This window comes from Trichomonas vaginalis, chromosome VI, assembly GCF_026262505.1.
Source record: "Trichomonas vaginalis G3 chromosome VI, whole genome shotgun sequence".
Taxonomy (NCBI): Eukaryota; Parabasalia; order Trichomonadida; family Trichomonadidae; genus Trichomonas; species Trichomonas vaginalis.
Window position 1 is genome coordinate 5,442,619 of NC_067208.1, and position 18,552 is coordinate 5,461,170.

The 18,552-nt window shown below is 31.6% G+C and overlaps 9 protein-coding genes across 9 annotated transcripts, besides 1 other annotated feature; 6 read left to right on the forward strand and 3 right to left on the reverse strand.

Moving 5' to 3' along the window:
* Positions 1-86: 86 nt before the first annotated feature.
* TVAGG3_0810330 (protein ubiquitination) lies at positions 87-1,512 on the reverse strand (the record flags this gene model as incomplete). The annotated part of the gene is made up of 1 exon (XM_001318293.1): positions 184-1,512. The coding sequence occupies one exon, from the start codon at positions 1,510-1,512 to the stop codon at positions 184-186; it is 1,329 nt and encodes a 442-aa protein (XP_001318328.1).
* A 120-nt stretch (positions 1,513-1,632) lies between these two features.
* On the forward strand, positions 1,633-3,072 carry TVAGG3_0810340 (armadillo (ARM) repeat-containing protein family; the record flags this gene model as incomplete). The annotated part of the gene is made up of 1 exon (XM_001318294.1): positions 1,633-3,072. The coding sequence occupies one exon, from the start codon at positions 1,633-1,635 to the stop codon at positions 3,070-3,072; it is 1,440 nt and encodes a 479-aa protein (XP_001318329.1).
* Positions 3,073-3,655: 583 nt separating this feature from the next.
* On the reverse strand, positions 3,656-5,011 carry TVAGG3_0810350 (intramolecular oxidoreductase activity, transposing S-S bonds; the record flags this gene model as incomplete). The annotated part of the gene is made up of 1 exon (XM_001318295.1): positions 3,656-5,011. The coding sequence occupies one exon, from the start codon at positions 5,009-5,011 to the stop codon at positions 3,656-3,658; it is 1,356 nt and encodes a 451-aa protein (XP_001318330.1).
* A 148-nt stretch (positions 5,012-5,159) lies between these two features.
* On the forward strand, positions 5,160-5,932 carry TVAGG3_0810360 (putative phosphatase, domain 2 domain-containing protein; the record flags this gene model as incomplete). Its single annotated transcript, XM_001318296.1, has 1 exon — positions 5,166-5,885. One exon carries the CDS (start codon positions 5,166-5,168, stop codon positions 5,883-5,885), a length of 720 nt encoding a protein of 239 aa, XP_001318331.1.
* Positions 5,933-6,196: 264 nt separating this feature from the next.
* TVAGG3_0810370 (protein ubiquitination) lies at positions 6,197-6,577 on the forward strand (the record flags this gene model as incomplete). Its single annotated transcript, XM_001318297.1, has 1 exon — positions 6,197-6,577. One exon carries the CDS (start codon positions 6,197-6,199, stop codon positions 6,575-6,577), a length of 381 nt encoding a protein of 126 aa, XP_001318332.1.
* A 70-nt stretch (positions 6,578-6,647) lies between these two features.
* TVAGG3_0810380 (spectrin binding) lies at positions 6,648-7,637 on the forward strand (the record flags this gene model as incomplete). The annotated part of the gene is made up of 1 exon (XM_001318298.1): positions 6,648-7,637. The coding sequence occupies one exon, from the start codon at positions 6,648-6,650 to the stop codon at positions 7,635-7,637; it is 990 nt and encodes a 329-aa protein (XP_001318333.1).
* Positions 7,638-9,730: 2,093 nt separating this feature from the next.
* Positions 9,731-10,495, forward strand: TVAGG3_0810390 (ribonuclease inhibitor domain-containing protein; the record flags this gene model as incomplete). The annotated part of the gene is made up of 1 exon (XM_001318299.1): positions 9,737-10,450. The coding sequence occupies one exon, from the start codon at positions 9,737-9,739 to the stop codon at positions 10,448-10,450; it is 714 nt and encodes a 237-aa protein (XP_001318334.1).
* A 495-nt stretch (positions 10,496-10,990) lies between these two features.
* Positions 10,991-12,062, reverse strand: TVAGG3_0810400 (positive regulation of nuclear receptor transcription coactivator protein; the record flags this gene model as incomplete). The annotated part of the gene is made up of 1 exon (XM_001318300.1): positions 11,141-12,055. One exon carries the CDS (start codon positions 12,053-12,055, stop codon positions 11,141-11,143), a length of 915 nt encoding a protein of 304 aa, XP_001318335.1.
* A 744-nt stretch (positions 12,063-12,806) lies between these two features.
* TVAGG3_0810410 (armadillo (ARM) repeat-containing protein family) lies at positions 12,807-17,365 on the forward strand (the record flags this gene model as incomplete). The annotated part of the gene is made up of 1 exon (XM_001318301.1): positions 12,882-17,297. The coding sequence occupies one exon, from the start codon at positions 12,882-12,884 to the stop codon at positions 17,295-17,297; it is 4,416 nt and encodes a 1,471-aa protein (XP_001318336.1).
* Positions 17,366-17,367: 2 nt separating this feature from the next.
* Positions 17,368-18,408: a mobile genetic element.
* Positions 18,409-18,552: the final 144 nt, after the last annotated feature.

Genomic DNA, 18,552 nt, shown 5'->3' on the forward strand with positions numbered 1-18,552 from the left:
TTTAATGGAAGCTCAATTCTCTGAAAATATGTTAAATTGTTTGCATATGCAAAATTAAAGACATTTTTTGCGATGTGGTATCCTCAGAGGAATATTTTTACATGATATATATTGCATTGCTTAAATAAGCTCTTAAAAAAATAAAATAAAAGATTATCTACTTAAAATCCTTCTTTTATAATATCAGAAAACTAAAGAGTTGCAGCGTGCACCATGTGAAAGAAGAAGTTCGATTGTTTCTTTACTTTCATACCATGCTGCATAATCAAGGGCGGTTCTTTCATTTTCATCAACTTCATCGATGTTTGCGCCTAGTGAAATAAGTATCTCAGCTGTTTCTTTATTATTATGACGAGCCGCTTTATGAAGAGCGGTTCTTCCACCTTTATCTTTTATGTTGATATTTGCGCCATTTTCAATAAGAAGTTCAGCTGTTTCTTTACTATTGTAACGTGCCGCTTTATGAAGAGCGGTTCTTCCACTGTTATCTTCTATGTTGATATTTGCGCCTTTTGCAATAAGAAGTTCAGTTGTATCTTTTCTATTATTGTATGCTGCGTATATAAGAGCAGTTTTTCCTTTTTTATCTGTTTCATTGATATTTGCACCAGCTGAAAGGAAAAAATCGCAAAGAGATGGAATACCAAACTTTGCTGAATAAATAAAGCATTTGTCAACATTATTAGTTCGATCGAATTTAACAAAAAATGCCTCCAAATTTTTAAATCTTAAGCAATTACATAACCTTATCCTCATTTTGTATTTGTTCATCAAGAATGTAACAAAATCAATGTTATGAGAAGCAATTGCAAATTTCATACAATAACCGCCAGGTTTTTGATATTTCAAACATTCACTCATAATCTCTGGATTTTCTCCTAAAAATGATAATGCCAGGCAATTCTCGGATATATATGAGTTAAATTTTGTTCTTAAAAACTTAAAGCAATCAACTGCACCGTGGTAACTACATAATTCAAGTAATGAGTATGGATCGAATAATTCTGGATATAAATCGCTTCTAAATTTTTGATCTTTATCAAATCCATCTCTTTCAGTGAATGCGATGAAAGTTTCTATGTCATTGTACATAATTGCCCTGTAAATTGTATTTTCTGAATGAATTTCGAATTTTTTTACGTAAATGTATCTGAAATCAGCAGATTTGTATAATTTAATTCCATATTCTTTGTAAAACAGGAAGTTAGGAGTGAGTGGAAATTTGCTGACCTCTGTTACATGATAATCATCATATATATGTTTCGCAAGTGTCAAATATGACTTTGTATAGCGGTTTTTATACTTGATTATTTTTAAAATGTTACGTATAACATTTTGTGGAAGGTCTTTCTTTGAATCAATCAATTCTGTTTTGATCATTTTGTAAATTGAGTTTAATTCTTCTTCTTTTTCTGTTTTTAACTGATAGAGCGCATTATATGAATCGATGTAGTATTTATAGGTATCTCGTAATATACTGTATTTGCTTGGGTGAATGTCTTGATCAGACATAAAAAAAAATTAAAAAGTCACAATTTTACAATTTATATCATTTAAAATATCTTTATGATATTTTTATGCGTTTCAACATTTAAGTCTCAATTTCAAAATAACGAAGTACAAAAATATTAAATGGACGAAGAGTATAAAGACCAATTACCTCAAACGATTGAAGATAAAGTCTCTAATGATGGAACAGAAGAAAGAATATTAGCATTTCAAAACGAATTTCAAGATATTTTTCCAAAATTGGCTGATTCATTCCATCTAAAGGATCCAAAATCATTTGACTATTATACAAAACAACTTTTAAGCATCATGACTCCAGAAAACCAAGATATTTTCGAATTCATATTAGATTCTGATTTACTATCGTTTATTATCAGCATTTTAGCTGGGCCATTCTCGCCGTTTACATGCAATTCTTTACAATTACTAGAATCAATCTTAAACGACTCCAGAATTGGAACATATGAAATTATTATCAACGACAAAGAAATGCCAGGAATAGTTCATGAAAATCTACTCTCTGATGATATTGATATTATCGGCTTTACGCTGGTCTTAATTAACAAATTATTCGAAAAATCCAAAGAATTTCAATTGGAATGCCCCTTTAACATGGAAATGGAGTATGTAAAAAGTATTCAACGATTTCCAGAGTTAACTCAGCAACTAATTTACACTTTTACTACTATAATTAAGCTTACAATTAATGGTTCACAGTTATATGATTCAATTCTTGTTTCAAGAATGATATTAACGCAAAACCATGATATATCCGGAATTATTGATGAATATTCACATAGATTGAAGGAAGAAAACGAGATTTTTGATATAATTAACTTTGATGATTTTGTAATTGACTTTTTATTACCAATTGCAGCGATAAAAATAAAAGAAATCGACGAAAATGATGAAGAACAAAAGGTTTTATTGACAAATTCTTATTCTGCATTGAATTTTCTTTATGTTTTGACAGAAATTCTTTATTCAACAAAAGGCGTAATAGAAGAGTCAGCGATTGAACTTCGACAGTCTATGATTAAGTGTATATTTTGTATAAATTGGGATATTTTATTGACAAATCAATGGCCAGAAAATCATTTAATTTTAATCATGAAACTTGCTACTTTTGTCATAGAAAACCATCATAGATTTATAGAAAGTTTTGCATCATCACAGATTATTGATAGTATTCCTAGATATATAGAACATGGATCATATGATCTCAGATTTTCTACTCTGAAATTTGTAGAAAAGCTATTTAAGACAGTTATAAGGACAGAAGCAGAGAAAGTGATAGGAGATTTAATATGTCCTGAGTTCGCAGAACTTCTTTCTGAATTTATTCAAAATGATATACCAGAATTCCAAAAAGTTGTAATTTTTGTTGTTTCTGAGTTCTGTGAAAAAGCAGAAATACTAGGAAAACTAGATCTTCTTCAGATCTTCGACAATCAAGATGTCTACGACTCTCTTGATGAATTAATTGATAATGGTGAACTGGCCTTCTATGTAAATAACATTATACAATTTGTTGAAAGCTCTCGAGTTTTATGGGAAAAATAATTTCAGTATATGGCTTGCTTTGGCATCTACAAGAAAAAGCATGATTAGAACTAATACATAATTTTGGACTATAAATAAGTTATTGTTATAGTATTCAATACCAATCTAACTTTCAAAAGAAATAATATTTTACTATTGTTCTATGGAATTTTGAAAGAAATCGACGAAAATGATGAAGAACAAAAGAATTATTTATTTTGAAAATGTAATAAAATAGCAGTAGATATAGAAAGAAATAGAATTCCAACAAAATACTATACTAGAACCAATTATAATGCAAAACCAATTACTTCAAAATTTATTTTGCTTTTTCATATTTTGTTCATTTTTCTCGCAATCTCTTTTTGTAGCAAAATCTTTTTTATTAAACTACTACAATCGATTTGTACATACTCTAATTGAAAGTAGTGGCTGCATATCCTTCCATTGTATCAGTTCAATTTTGATCATGAAAGCATTCATCCCAAAATTGGACAATAGATTTTGCAATTAATAAAACAAAACCACTGAAATAATTAAATAGTAAAGCAGTATATAATGAAATAATATCAATATTTACAAATAACAATTAAAATAGTTATAATCATAAGTCCATGAAGTCATCGAGTTCGTCTTTAAGGAAATTAATAAGTTCCTTCTTTGTTAGTTCACCTTTGAATAAAATTTTTTCTCCTTTGTTGTATAGAACAATTGCAGGAGTGGATTTAATTCTCATCCCAGTGAAAATGTCGTTTTCTGCAACGTTTATCTTTGTAAATTTAATTCGATTCAAATATTCTTTTGCAACTTCTTCAAATTGCTTCAAAAACGCATTGTATACGTTATCCCATGGTTCATAATATAATATAACAGTATTATTACGAATTGTTTCGTTCAGTGTGTCAGAATTAACTTCGAATACTGGACCTTTATCATTTTCAGGTAATTTGGACTTCTTTATACGAGGTTTGAGTTTGCCATCAAGGAATTCTCCGAAAAAGTTTGAAACATCTTCAAAACTCCATTCAGCTTCTTCATCATAAAGATATTTCAGTGGTTTTTTGTTCTGATAGTGTAGAATGGCCACACAAGGATCTGCATATCGACTAAAGCCAAGCGATTGCATGAATCTGTTACCTGTAACTGCATCAATTTGGGCAAAATACAAATCATTACTATATTGAGCGGCAAGTTTAGAAATAAACTTGAAGGCTTCATTCTTTGCATCGATATCTACTGGTGTAAAGAACAAAGCGACTGGTAAACCGCCAATATAAGATTTTTGATTATTAATATTGAAAGGATGGAACATTGGCTTCATGTTATAGGTAAGCCATGACGAAATGTCCTTTTCTGTAGAATCTTTGAGTGAGTCTTTGTAAAAAATTTTTTGTTTATCAGCGTTTCTGTAAAGAACTAAAGCAGGGGATGATTCGATATCTAATTCTAAAGCAATTTCTTCATCAGGGCATAATCCAAATGATATATTATCGCGCATTTGAGATGCAATGGAATTAAATTTGTCAAAAAGCTTTCCTTTTAACGAATTTGAGTATAGCACGAGAACATTTTCATGTCCTTCAATAAAATCTTGAGCTGTTACGTAATCATCGAATGTTGTAAACGGAATTCCGGTTTTAGACATTGTAAAATCGACTAATCCCTCTGTTGTAGTCTTTCCATTGAACTGATGGATCAATATTCCGTATCTAAAGAAAAAGTATGCTTTTTCGTCTTTAATTGAATGTGATTTTGTAAATTTATAGTTTCTTTCGCCAGACATTATGGCAAAAAAGCATCTAGATCCAAGTGTGTTTGCTGCTGTAATGAAATCAGATATTGAATGAAAACGAACGTCTTTATCTGGTTCGGATATAACCATTAATAGACATGCAGGCTTATCTTGAAGAGATTCTGTTAAATTATACTCGCTAACCCATAATATATTACTTTCTAGCATTCCATTTTTTTCTCTTGCTGATAAAACAAGTGAAAAAAAGATAAAAAACATCTAAAATTTGGTTGAACAGTTATGACATATTTAATTTAAATTTCTTCTATAACATAACATTATGCTGTTTTGTTAATTTTTTGTTCAAAAAAATCATTTCAAAATGATTGATTCTTGCAAGACTTTGTTCACCTTTGACATTGATGGAACAATTTTGAATTGCTTGGATGGTAAAGAAGTCAGACTGAATGCATTTCTTTCCGCATATCAAAAATTTTTTAATACAAATAAATTTCTTTCTAAAAAAGACCTTTTCGGAAAGCTAACTATTGGCATGACAGATGCTGCAACTGCTCAGAGCATTTTGAATAAGCATCAAGGTCATTCTTCCCCTAAAGAAATTTATGATTTTTTACAGTTTTACAATGAATCATTTATACATTCCAATATGAACAAGCCTGTACTAACAAATGGAATACGAGAAATTGTTAATGAAATTAAAAAATGCAAAAATACATTTGTTTGTCTTGCATCAGGAGCTACATTTGAAACTGCTAAATATAGGATTAGCTATGTTGAAGTAAGTGATTTATTTGTTCCTTTTATTGGTGGCTTTGGAGATAATCTGAAAAGAAAAGATTGTATAAGAGAAGCTATTCGAGAAGCTCATAATTACACTAGATCCAATATATCGTGTGTTATTCATATTGGAGATACCAACGATGACATTGAAAGTGCATTGAAGGTTAACGCAATCCCTATTGGCGTTAAAACAGGTATGATTCGCTACAAGCAAGACCATTATTCAAATTATTTCTTCAATGATTTAATTCAAGCAAAAGATAAAATAATGTCAATTATTGCATCTAATTCATGTAAATAAAGGAATGTTATTAAGAAATAAACAATTGCGATAAAATTATATCTATGAGAAGCCGAAAATTATTTTTGATGAATTTAAAACATTGAATATTCTTGATAAAAATCATAAATCATAATATCCACGATTAATCACATATGATTTAATAATTTGGAATGAAAAAAAAAATCATACGACTTTAAAAAAAATTTTAACCGCCCTATTCAATTATTTTAGAATGTTTTATATCTCAAATTTTATTTAATACCATAAAGGAAGTATTTTTGAAAAACGATGGTCGATTAGCAATTGAAAAACTAATCAAAAAAATTTTCATGGAAGGAGGAGGTCTTGTTCGAGATTACAGTGCTATCATTGGAAATCTTCAGCAGTTTATTGATAATAAATCCCTTTTTCAGAACTATGATAAGGATCAGGTCAGAAATATTCTAAAGGCTGGAAATCTTAATCCAACTACATTTATTTCTCTCCTAAATTTTGGAAAAGAGAATTTCAAAGCATCGAGACTATTCCAATACGTTCAACCTGCAACAATAACTGTTAACAGTCTAGATGATGTTATTACAATTCTTCAATCTCTTCAATCTTGTTTAAAGTTAGAATTATCAAAAGGACTTACTGATTACTTGCAAACTGTTAAAGTTGAACTTGAACAGAAACAACAAATGATTGAGCAGCTACAAGAAAAAACTTGATAAGAAACAAGAGCATGTTAATGATGTTTCATCAAGTAATTCAACCGCAATTGAACAAAATCCAGAGAACATGGATCCATCCACGATGGCAGCTGCATATACTGAATTATTCTTAAAATACCAAGCTCTTTTGGTAGAGCACTTGCAGCTGAATGAAAAACATGAAGAGCTTAAGAAAGTGGCAGGTTGTTGCATGGAACTTATTCATGAATATGGTGCCAACGATTTCAATGAAACTTATAATAAAGTAAAATTCCATGCTAGTGTGGATCCTGAACTAGCAATTATAACAGTAAACATTTTAGGACTATCAGAAAGGCGAGATGGAAATGGAAATACAATACTTCTTCGAGCATGTAAGGAAGGAAATTTAAACTTTGTAAAGCAATTAGTTGAAGTTCGCGTTAATTTCGATGTAGAAAATAACAATGGAAATGATCCTTTGTTAATAGCAGCAAATATAGGAAACATCGATATGGTTGGCTACCTCCTTTCAAAAGGATTTAAGAAGGATTACGTAAGTACTAAAACTGGTAATACTTTGATGCATGCTGGTGCAATTTCTAGTTCAGTTAATATGATGAGATACCTATTAACACTGGGTTTAGATCTTAATGCTTGGAATTTAGAAAACGCATCATCCTTGCGTATGGCTGTAATTGAAAATAATATAGACATGATAAAGTTCATGTTGACTCTAGAACTTTCGTACTATCGAAATAGCTCTGCATTAGTATATGCTGCCAAATTTTCAAGCGTTGAACTGTTTAAATATATCTCAGATACCAAACCAGATTGGCGCAGAGCTCGACGTGATGATACATGGTCTAATAGAGAGTTAACTATTGTTCATCAAGCAATATATTCGAAAAGAAAAGACATTCTTGAATATATATATATTATTTCTAGCGATAATTTCGACCTCAAGCAAAAAGATTCAAGGGGTCAGAAACCTGTACAATTTGCAGAAATGCTTTTCAAGCAGCATGGAAACGATTTCAAGGAAGTATATAAAATGATTAAGAAAGGATCCAGCTTCTTTAGAAGACTTTTCAAATAAATGTTTAATTCTACCGATTTATTTTGACAATTCTATGGTCAAATTCGGTTTTTCAAAACACAACCTGCAATAATTGCTATTTAATTCCATCTCATATTTTCATATATAAAAATTTCAATTCTCTTTAATTCATTATTTCGCATTTCAGCAATTGTTGATAAGATGAATCTAAAACATGAACAAAAAATACCGACATTTAGATTAAACATGGAAAATTTAACGAACATTCGATGGAAGTTGTAGTCGCAAAATTTAAGAAGACCTTAATAGAAAATAATCATAAAAATTCCTTCATTCAAATATATGCAACAAAAGCTAGACGAATTCTAAGATTTTCAAGGAATGCAAAAAGTTTATAAAGAAATCGAAGAGACAAGAAAAACTAAGAATTTGAAGTTGTTATTATTCCGTATGTAGTTAACTTCGATTTCTTCTTTTTCTTCTGTTCTTAGCTCTTTTTCCCCTGGAAATTCAAGTTCTAGCTCTGCAAAACATAATCCAGTTGACAAATGATGGTTAACTGGAAACATGGAACTTACTTCATCTGCTATTTCGACATTTGGTCCTGTGCTGGGTCTTGGAATATCTATATAACAGCCTTTAACTCGGATTTGTTTTTGAGTGCCGAAATACCATTCTTTGATGTCATTTTTATAAAAACTGCAATTAATGATAAAGAGATAATTAGAACTGTAAATAAAGTTATAGCATTCATTTTCTAAATAATTACAGAAAAGTTGTTTAAATTCAAACGAATCGGATGAACTTGTATGATAGGCTTCGTATTGACTTAAAGTAGATGTATTGTTTGAAAATGTTGAAAGCGTTGCGTTTGAGTTAGATGTACAAGAAACTCTGTATAAATTTCTGCAATTCAATTTTGAAAATGAAATATTAATCGATCTTATATATGTTTCGCCATTATATAAATAGGTATTATAGTATCCAAGTTTAGTTTCATCACCACTTGAAGTTACTGTTGAATCAAGAAAATAATTCTTAAATGGAGATGAAGATGAAACGACAATATAGCAATAAATGCCTTCTCTAGGAGTTTTAGAGCCAAAACTGCAGATTCGGTCTTGAATACACTCGCCGTTGGTAGATTTTAGGTAAAAAGAGCCACCATTGGCCTTTTGGTGCTCACATTTGTCAAATGAGCTTGTTTCGATGAGAAATTTAAGATAATTGCTTGTCGTGTCTGTGATTCGAATTGCACCTGTCTCATCAAACAAAATAAAGAAACAAAGAGAGATGTAAAAGCTCTTTTCAGCATGGATACTGACATTTTGGTGTTTGTTTCTATATGTTGTGTAATCGATTGAAGAATTGAAGAAATCTTCCCACTCATTGTGGAAAGAAGGGAAAAATACATGGGGTTGATGAATCTACTAAGTGCCAATATCATGTTATTCGTAAATATCGTTTGTATCTAGAAATAAACTCGAAGTATTTCAAAATTTTGTAATAGTTTAGTCGGTTTTTGCATTTTTAAAATGTTAGTCACCTTTCTCCTTCCAAAGTGAAAAAAAATTGTTTAAAATATAAAAAGAATTTTTATTCGCATAGGCGACAAACAAGGATTTATAAATAAATAATGGGGCTTTGAGTAATGATCTGAATTGAATCAGATAATTAGCCGTAAAAAATCTTCTCATAACGATTTCTCATGCATGAAAGATGGCTATGAGTGGCGTTAATGAGGGCGTTTGATAATTGGAGTTGGACATAAAATTTGGAGATCTTAAATTTTGAGAATTTTGGTGCGATCTTACTGGTAAAAGCAAGAGTATGGAAGGAGATTGAACTGAGAAAAAAACTAGAGCATGCAAAAGAATCATGCTACAGCTTAGTTGAATGTCATTTATGCAAATAAAAATATCTTTTTCAAATTTCAAACAAATTTTTGCCACTTTTTGAAAGAAGATAAGGTAACAAACATTTTAAAATGCAAAACCTAGACTTAAACTATGCCGAAATGTGAGCTCACCGTTACGGTTTTTTCTTTTTTGGGGGGCTCGCAAGCTCGCCACCCAAAGAAAAAACCGTAACGGTGACTAACATTTAGGAAAAATGTCAAAAAAATTGAAGAATTTGAAATGACTTGGAAAAAGAAGTTTAATCAGGGAGATCAGCCAATTATAGATGCATCATCATATCCATATACTGTTTTTGTAACAAACTACCCTCAGCAGCAATCTCCAAACGCAGTTATTAGTTTTATTCAATCAATTGTTCAACAAAATTTACATCACGACCTTGATATACAAATGAAAACTCTTTGGGCAGATGGCATATCATTCTGCCTTCCAAATCAAAAGCAATATATAGCAGCGTTGAATACAATGGGAAGTCAATTCGGAAATCAGCACTTATGGGTCATTCCTTTTCCCGGCATCCTTAAGGAAGATTCCATCACGTTTTCCAAAATATTCGAAAAGAATTTCCAAAATAATGTCATGGATTTATCATATTTATTTAATAAATTGCAAGAAGAATCAAATTCTAATTTTCATTTTGCTATTAATATCCAGGAGCATCTTGAATACTTATTCTATCGACTTGGGCAAGAATGCAAAGAACATAATACAATTATAAGAATTTTAAAGCTGTCTAATAATAACATTACCATGTTTAATCAGTTAGATAGACTACTTTGGTTTCTTCCTGGTCTGGAAGAACTAGATTTAACAAAAAATCCTTTAACAATGCCACCAGTTGCTAAAGAATTTCCAAATATCAGAATTATGTGTTCAATTCCAGGAAGCTATGATCCTAACGCTAAGAAATGGAAATCTAAATCAAAATGGTAATTTATTTCTTTTGTTTGTTTATATAAATTGTTTGTTTAATTTGAATCCATTAATATTTTTATTCCGAGACTAAACCAGATATTAACTAATTGCTAATCTGAGACATAAAAAATACATCAAGCAGGTTTCCAATCACATAACATAAGTCTTGTATTGGCAAATTTCACAGAATATGATTTCTCTATATATTCTACTTGTATTGACACGCTGATAGAATGTGCTTTATAAAACGTGACAACCTGATTTTTTGTCAAAATAATCTATACAAAATTAGCTTTCTGAAATTGCTAAATATCTTATTTCTGCTGGAGCCTACATAGATAGAAAAGCTAATGATGGATGGACTCCACTCATTAACGCATCGTTCAATGGACATCTTGAAGTTGTTAAATATCTTATCTCTGTTGGAGCTGACAAAAATGCAAAGGCTAATAATGGAAAAACTCCATTCTGAGATCTATTGGATCCCACTAATATAATGCAATCATATTATATTAATAGTCCATTTTTAAGAAAAAAAAATAGATTTAGGATGCACCTACCGATTTCTGACATTCTCTCACAAAATCAGTAAATCTTTATTTTAATAACATAAAAGTATAACAAAGTTAAGGAAAATTCCTATTTATTCTTATATAAATAACATCAAGATACGAATAAAAATTCAGAAGTATGAGAGAGATAGATATATTATTCATGCTTCGTTTGCAATGACAAGAGACTCGTATAGAGACGTTTGAAATCTGTGTCTGTAGCGATTAGAGCATCTTTAATTTCAGCAATAGCACATTTCTTAATAGTAGGTAGTGCATCTTGAACTGCAAGTAAAGACTCGTAAGCCATACAAACGTTTCTTGAAAGTCTTGGTGAAAATTGTGAATTTAAATCTACAACGCTCTTATTCAAAATATGTAATGCTGTTTCGAGATGGTCGTTTTGGCAACATAAAAATTGAATTCCTTTTTTGTCTGAAAATACCTTTGCGATAATATATGAAGCAACAATTTTGTTGATTTCGTCTCCGAATTTAAGAACACGTAAACATAATGGTACGAATTCGTATTGAATGAGATAGTCTATTGATTCTGACTCACCTGATTGCGCTAAGCAGCTAATAACACCTAATGAAGCTAGTTTAAGCATTTCGCACTCTCTGATCTGATTTGTTGCATGAATAAACGGGAATAAATATATGGGCATATTTGATGAAATAAATCCTTTACGTACTTCCGGAGAAGCAGATGCGACGCTTTGTAAAAGAGCAATGCAATTGCAAACATGAACAACATGTTGTATAGAGAGTGGCGATGGATATGTTGATAAAACTGTTGCAACAGATGTTATAGCTGGGTAGATGGACATAATATCTGAAAGAAGGGCAACCATTACGGCTGGTGTTTCCCATAATTGTACACCAATGCCTTTAATAGTATCTCTATTTATACTCAAATACTGAACTGCTTCTTGTCTTTGCGATGGTATTGTAATATTTTTAATGTATTTAGAAACTTGTTCTCCTGTTCTAGCAGGTGATTGGACATGTGCGTATGGTTGATTACCAGGGTAAAATGAAGGTGTGGCAGGCCGATGCATCCCTACGCTCATTTTAAAATTTTTTTCTTGACAAATTTCCTCGATAAATTTTTAATTCACATAGATAGTAAAAATATCTTGGAAATGAGTTAAAATTCTGTTTTAGTGATTAAAATATTCAAAATATCGAAAATAATGAGATTTTCCTTCAAAATTCTATTCTTACGGGAATGGAATATACAAATTTTGGCATTTCAAAAATGTTGTGGGCTTGAATCTTGAAATTGGCATGATATTGAAATTATCAAATTTCAAAATCGGCATCAGAAGAAATTTGAGCGCATATTATTTCTATATATACGCAGTTCATATAGATTGCAAAATGTTTAGATACTTAAAAAAAATCAAAAAATAATTTTTGTCAACGAAAAAATAAAGCTTTTCCTAATCATAATTAGGTTATCAAAAATCGAAAACTAAAAAATGAACAAATATTTATAGTTATTTTGATTTAACATAGAATGTACTTTTAATATATCGATTTAATTAATTTAGATTGATCATATGTCCAACTTCTAATTAATTATATTCAAATTCTATCTGAAAATTGTTGTTACTTCTTATTGTTAAAGACACTCAAAACTTCTATTGATGGATTCTACATTTTGGTTTGCAATTTTAACCAAATCATTATAAACCACAGTGAATTATATATCTTATTCAATTCTTGAGAACTGTATGATGATGTGTACTGCATAAATATGCATAAATCTTAATATTTATCTGATTTGATATCGAAAAATTGCCAGTATCTCTAACAAAGATATATTTAATATCATGGGCATTTATTCCATATAGCAATATTCCCCTGCTTTCCATAAAAAATGACAATGAAATCATGGGTGAGCAGAACGATAACTATCGTTCGCCTTCTCCAAACTTTATGGAATTTTTAGTCTCTGGTTTAAGTTTTCTGGTCAAACAGAAATACTTGCAGCCAGCTGAGCAAATTCTTTCAGAAAAGCTTGCAGATTTTGAGACAACAGTTTCAGAAAAAGCTGATGAAAAATTAATTGATTCGGCAGAAAAGACTTTGATCAGTGTTATGAACATCAACGATGGCGACCTATCAATACAGTTTTGCCACAGACTTGCAGAATGCTTCATTTTCTTATATTCGCTCCCAGAAGCACCAAAAATCTTCAATTTAGTAACTTACGTTCAGAAAAATCCTTCACCAGCTGCATACTTCACAATCGGCTTTGTCGTTGACGCAATTGGCGATCACAACAAGGCAATGATGGGAAGTTTGACAGAGTCTCTTTTGAAAGCTAAGCGTGGTAACGTCGATTCAGCCTTATTTGCACTTAACTATATCCTTAAAGCCGCGTTTAGCGAAACGAAAAAGTACGCAAAAAGTTTATATTCAGTGGTCGACGCAAATATCCATCACCAATCCATTTTTGTACGTCTTCTTTGCATCAAAATGTATCGTAAGCTTATCAAATCCAATCACTACAGCCTTGAAAAGCTTTTAAAGAACGCATTAGTTATTCTCAGCGATGTATCAGACAGATTCCTTCGCGAGAAGGCAATTTGCTATGTAGTAGATTGCATGCTTCTCATTCTTCCAACACAAAACGGATTACAAATTGTTCTTCACGAATTAATCAACTTAGAACAACCATCTCAAATTATTTCGAAGTTATTACAATTCATGGATAATGAAGTTCTTCAAAAGAACGCTGCAAAGTTCTTAGCTCTCATCAGAAAGAAAGATAGAACACTAATCAAACAATTCTCACAGTTACTCTCAGTCGAAACAAAGAAATCATTATTCGAAGCCGTAGAAAAAGAAAAAGATAACGAAGATCAGCTTTTGATACTCAGATACTTATCATACGACACAGATTCAGACAGAACAGTCGCAGCTATTGCCAGTAAGATCATGATGGAGACACATGATGATAGAAGTATGATTTTACAGTTCTACGATGAAGTTTCTACAAAGAATTTCGAATTGGCCGGAGAATTGCTCTTAGCCGCCACAATTTTCCTTGCTTACCCACCAGAACAACATAGCAACCTTGGCCGCCAATTCGTGGCCATGGCATTGATTGCTGCCCAGTTAATTACTTCAAATCCAAATTTGGTCACACCGACAATCAAAGAGAACATCCGACTTTACCAGGAGAAATTCTTTCCATCTCCAAAGATCTACAAGGGCGGATTCATCGGCGCGTTCATAACTGCAAGAGCTCTCAAAGCAGCAGCGGATGAGACAATTAGGAATGGTTTGAACAGGGTTCTCTTGGCTCTAGAATCTCCAAAAGAAGGTTCTAAGAAGGTCAAACTGCTTACTTCCGCTGTAACAGGTTTCCTTGCTTCATGTCATTCTGTAAAGTCCGCTTCTGCTTTTCTTTCCATCTATTTGCAGATGCCTGTATACCAACAAGTACCAGCAGCCATGAGTTACTCGTTTGTTATGGCTACAAGGATACAATTGCCAACAAAAATATTCCATCCTTTACTTGAATTCGCTCTTTCCGTACAATTCACGAAAGAATTCATTGAAACAAGGATAAATCCTCGCTACACTAAACCAGATACCATTTTGGGAAGGCCAGATGCCAAATTCTTGCCAACAATCGCTTTACATATGAACAAGGATATGGTAATGAAGCTTGTTTTCGATGCATTCCCAATTGTCGTTAACAATGCTCCAGCAGAAGACCGTGATATGTCAGTTCTTCTTCACAACGAGAAATACGACCAAACACACCCGGTCAATTTACTTCTTCTCCTTGCCCTCAGCAAAAACAACGATGCCTCTCAATTTCTCCCCGAAGATATCCACAAATTATTGTTCTCCATGATGAGAAAATCCGAAAGCGACACAGAAACAAACATGATTGCAGAGATCCTCTCTGTCTACTGCAGGAGACACAAACACGCTTTCGCAAAGCTCATCAAGAACAAGAAGAAATTGCCTCCAAGACAAAGATCTTTCTTATACGCGTCACTTTTACATAATTGTGATGTAAATGACGCTTTTATCATGGATGCACAACAAGATCTCTGTGATTTGTGCAAAGGAAATGATTCTAATTACGCTTTCTTCGCTTTATCCGTGTTATTCCAATCTGTTCAGTTCTCAAATTTGTCTCAAACATTGGCTGGAAATTCACTTCACTTTTTGGTCGGTGTATTGAATTCTCGTAATTTATTGAATCCTATTGTTTGTTTCTATGCTTCACAGTGCTTTATCTCGTTAATGCCATTAGTTTCATCCAGTGATGATTCATCACTTTCCGTTGTTATTGGTGAAGCATTACAATGCTTTGCAGGAACAAAATCTCCTTTCTGCAAAGCTTTCTACAACAGGGCATTAAGCCAAGCATTGAACTTCGCAAGGAAGACAGTAACTAAACCAAGAATTGAACTGGCAAACCGCAAATCAACTGGTTTCGAAGTCAACGCAAGTTGTGGCGCAATTTGTGATTTGAGGAAAGACATTTTCGAGTACATGGACACTGCTTTGTATCATTATCAGATTTCTCCTTATTCAAGAATTGCTGAATTCATCTCTTCATGTTCAGAGAATTCTGATAAAGTTAATGAATGGGTCAACCTCGTGAAAGACACTATTTCTTCTTCAATCATCCCAGGAACATCAATTGAAGCAAGAAATGAAATCAAAAGATCCGTTCTAAAAGCAATGAAACCTTTAATTCTCAGAATTAAAGAGAAAAGTGACACTTCTGCATTAGATGATACAATTACTGCATTAATCAAAGTTGTTACTTCCCAAACAAGTGACGATCAAATGGTCATGGAGTCGTTCCAAAGATTTGCTGAAATTATTACCAATTTCGCAGGCGCAATCAAACTTGACATTTACGACTCTCAATTTTCAATTGCTCTCAAATACGCTCTATCGTTGATGCACGTTAGTGAAGAGTTCTTGAGAGTATACACCAATTACATAAATAACGCCGGCCAGTTGCAGAACTACATTGAAGAAATCACGAACGGAGTTATCAATGCAAATGATACAATTCCAAGAACTAATTTCGCTTCATACATCATTTCAACAACGATAAAGTCCGATAACGATAAAATTAAAGAAAACGGACGAAAAATTGCTGTTGCACTTGAAGATGCTTTTGCTTATGTATTTAACAAAGCAGTAGAATCTTCACAACAATGGCAAACAGCTGCTGAATTCAGAAACCATTATTCTGTTTCATTCGGTGATATTTTGGAATCTTTGGTTTTCGCTTTGAGTACTACTAAATCTCAAAAAGCGACATATGACAAATTATGTCCATTCCTTATTGAAACATCATCCAAATCAACAGAGAAATGGAGAATCGATGCTTCTATCAGAGGTATCGTTTCTACATTCGAATTCCTTGAAAACTTGGATGATAATTATAAGAGCGATTGTCTTAAGAATGTTCCAAAGACAAGTGAAATGTCACTTTTATTTGAACTCGCATTTTCAAGGCAACTGTCAGAAAATGATAAATTATTGTCAGAATTTTATGATTACGTGACAAATGCAGTTTACAATGATGAAGTTTACTGCAGAATAATCAAGAATGCTGACAATGAATTCATGGAGAAACATGGACTTGAAATTTTCGACAAATTCATCAATTTGCCGAAATACGAATCACTCTGCAGTTTGCTATTTTTGAAGACAGAATCAAAGGATTTGTATGAAGAAAAAATCCTTCAAATTGAAGATTTACAAAAACGTGTCAATTTATCCATTCATTATGTTATTTCCACAAAGAGATGCTCAGACAAAATCAGCGATTTACTTGGCCAAAACTTCGATCAGAACGTTTTATTGTTAGTTGGTCGTTTGTTGAAGTCCGGACAAACAGAAATTGCTATTAAAATCTTGTCTAAGGTTACAGAAGAAGAAAAAGTTCCTGAAACAGATGATTTATCATATTTAGTTTTGTTGATTTGCAACAAACAAGTTGTTAATGATTGCTCATCTTTCTTGGGTTTGTGTCTCAAGAAAGTCGCTAACTTGGCATTGAGCTTAGATAAGAATAGATATCCAAGTGCTTGCTACGCACTCAAACTCCTCAAACAAACTGATGAAGGACTCCATTTGTTGAGAGTTTTGCCTTCAGAAACAATGACTTCTTTGGCTGATAAGTTCGAGGCTTTGAACAAGGCTAAGTCAACTTCCAACAGATTTGCTTTGAAAACATTTGGCAATATTAGAAAGCCAAAGGATCAACAAGGAGGAGATTGGGTTGATCTCGACGGAAAATCTGATTCAGATGAATAAATAACTTTTGTATATTTTACTCTATTATAAAATCAGAACTATTTTATTTAACAATCGTTTTTTTCTTTAAGGGTGCACCCGTATGTACGTTTATTTGAGAGGAGGAGGATTACCCTCTCAATTTTGAGGGATTCGTTAGTTTATTTTCTCGATGAATATGCAATAAAATTTGATTTTTACCTTATCAATATACTTCATATAATATACACATGTTCATGTAAAAACTTTTTTCCAAAATCCTCAGGAATTAAGGGATTTTTGAATTTTAAGAATTTTTTTCGAATTTTTTCGAAAAAAAAATATTTTCAGAACAGCATTAACGGCTAAGATTTAGGAACAATGTTAAGTATCAAAAAGAAAGGAGGTCTGATATAGACAACATATATCGTTGAAGGTTGAAAAAATCTCTAATATTTGAGCCCAAAATTTCAAATTTTAATTTTTTGAAAAAAGAGGCCACCCGTATGTACGTTTATTTGCGAGGAGGAGGATTATATTTTTGAAAGGGTGAAACATTATGAATATGTTAATTATATAATAATATGTATTATTATAAAAAGAAAAAATAAGGCACGTTAAAATTTTTCTTTCTTGATTTTTTACAAAATCTACTTAGAATTATGCAAAATATGACTAAATAATTATAAATTTCAAGTTAAATTTTAATTTTGATAAATAATTTAAATTTCAAAATATCAAGTTCAGTTCGACTATGTATGTAGTAATTCCTCAATAAAGTGCCAAAACCCTATTAAAATATATGAACATTTTCAACATTTTAATGTTTTTATTTAAAAATTTGTTGGAATATGAGCTTCAAACAATTATTATGTAAATAAAAATAATTAACTATATGTATTTATTCGTATTACAACCGTAGTAAGTCGATTCTTCCTTTCTTCTACTGAGTTTTGAATTTGATTTCGAATTGTAAAGAGATTCAAAGGGAAAATACTAGCGGATAAAAACTACCTCCATGAAAGGGTCATAATGGAGTCAAGTTGTATTTTTTGATATTTTTTTGCTTTTCGAGCCTAAATAGGTAGCCAAGATAATGCCTAAAAATAAGGTTCTAAATTCTGAAGTTTACATGATCCTCTCGTGTGCACCCTTAAAATGGGATAAATTTAATGATTTATTTATATGGCAGCTTTCAAATATATAAATATCAAAGAAAATGGCAAACTTTTTTATCAAATTTGAATGTTAATTCTTAATGAAATCAACTCCTTAGTGTTGAAATCAAGAATTATGA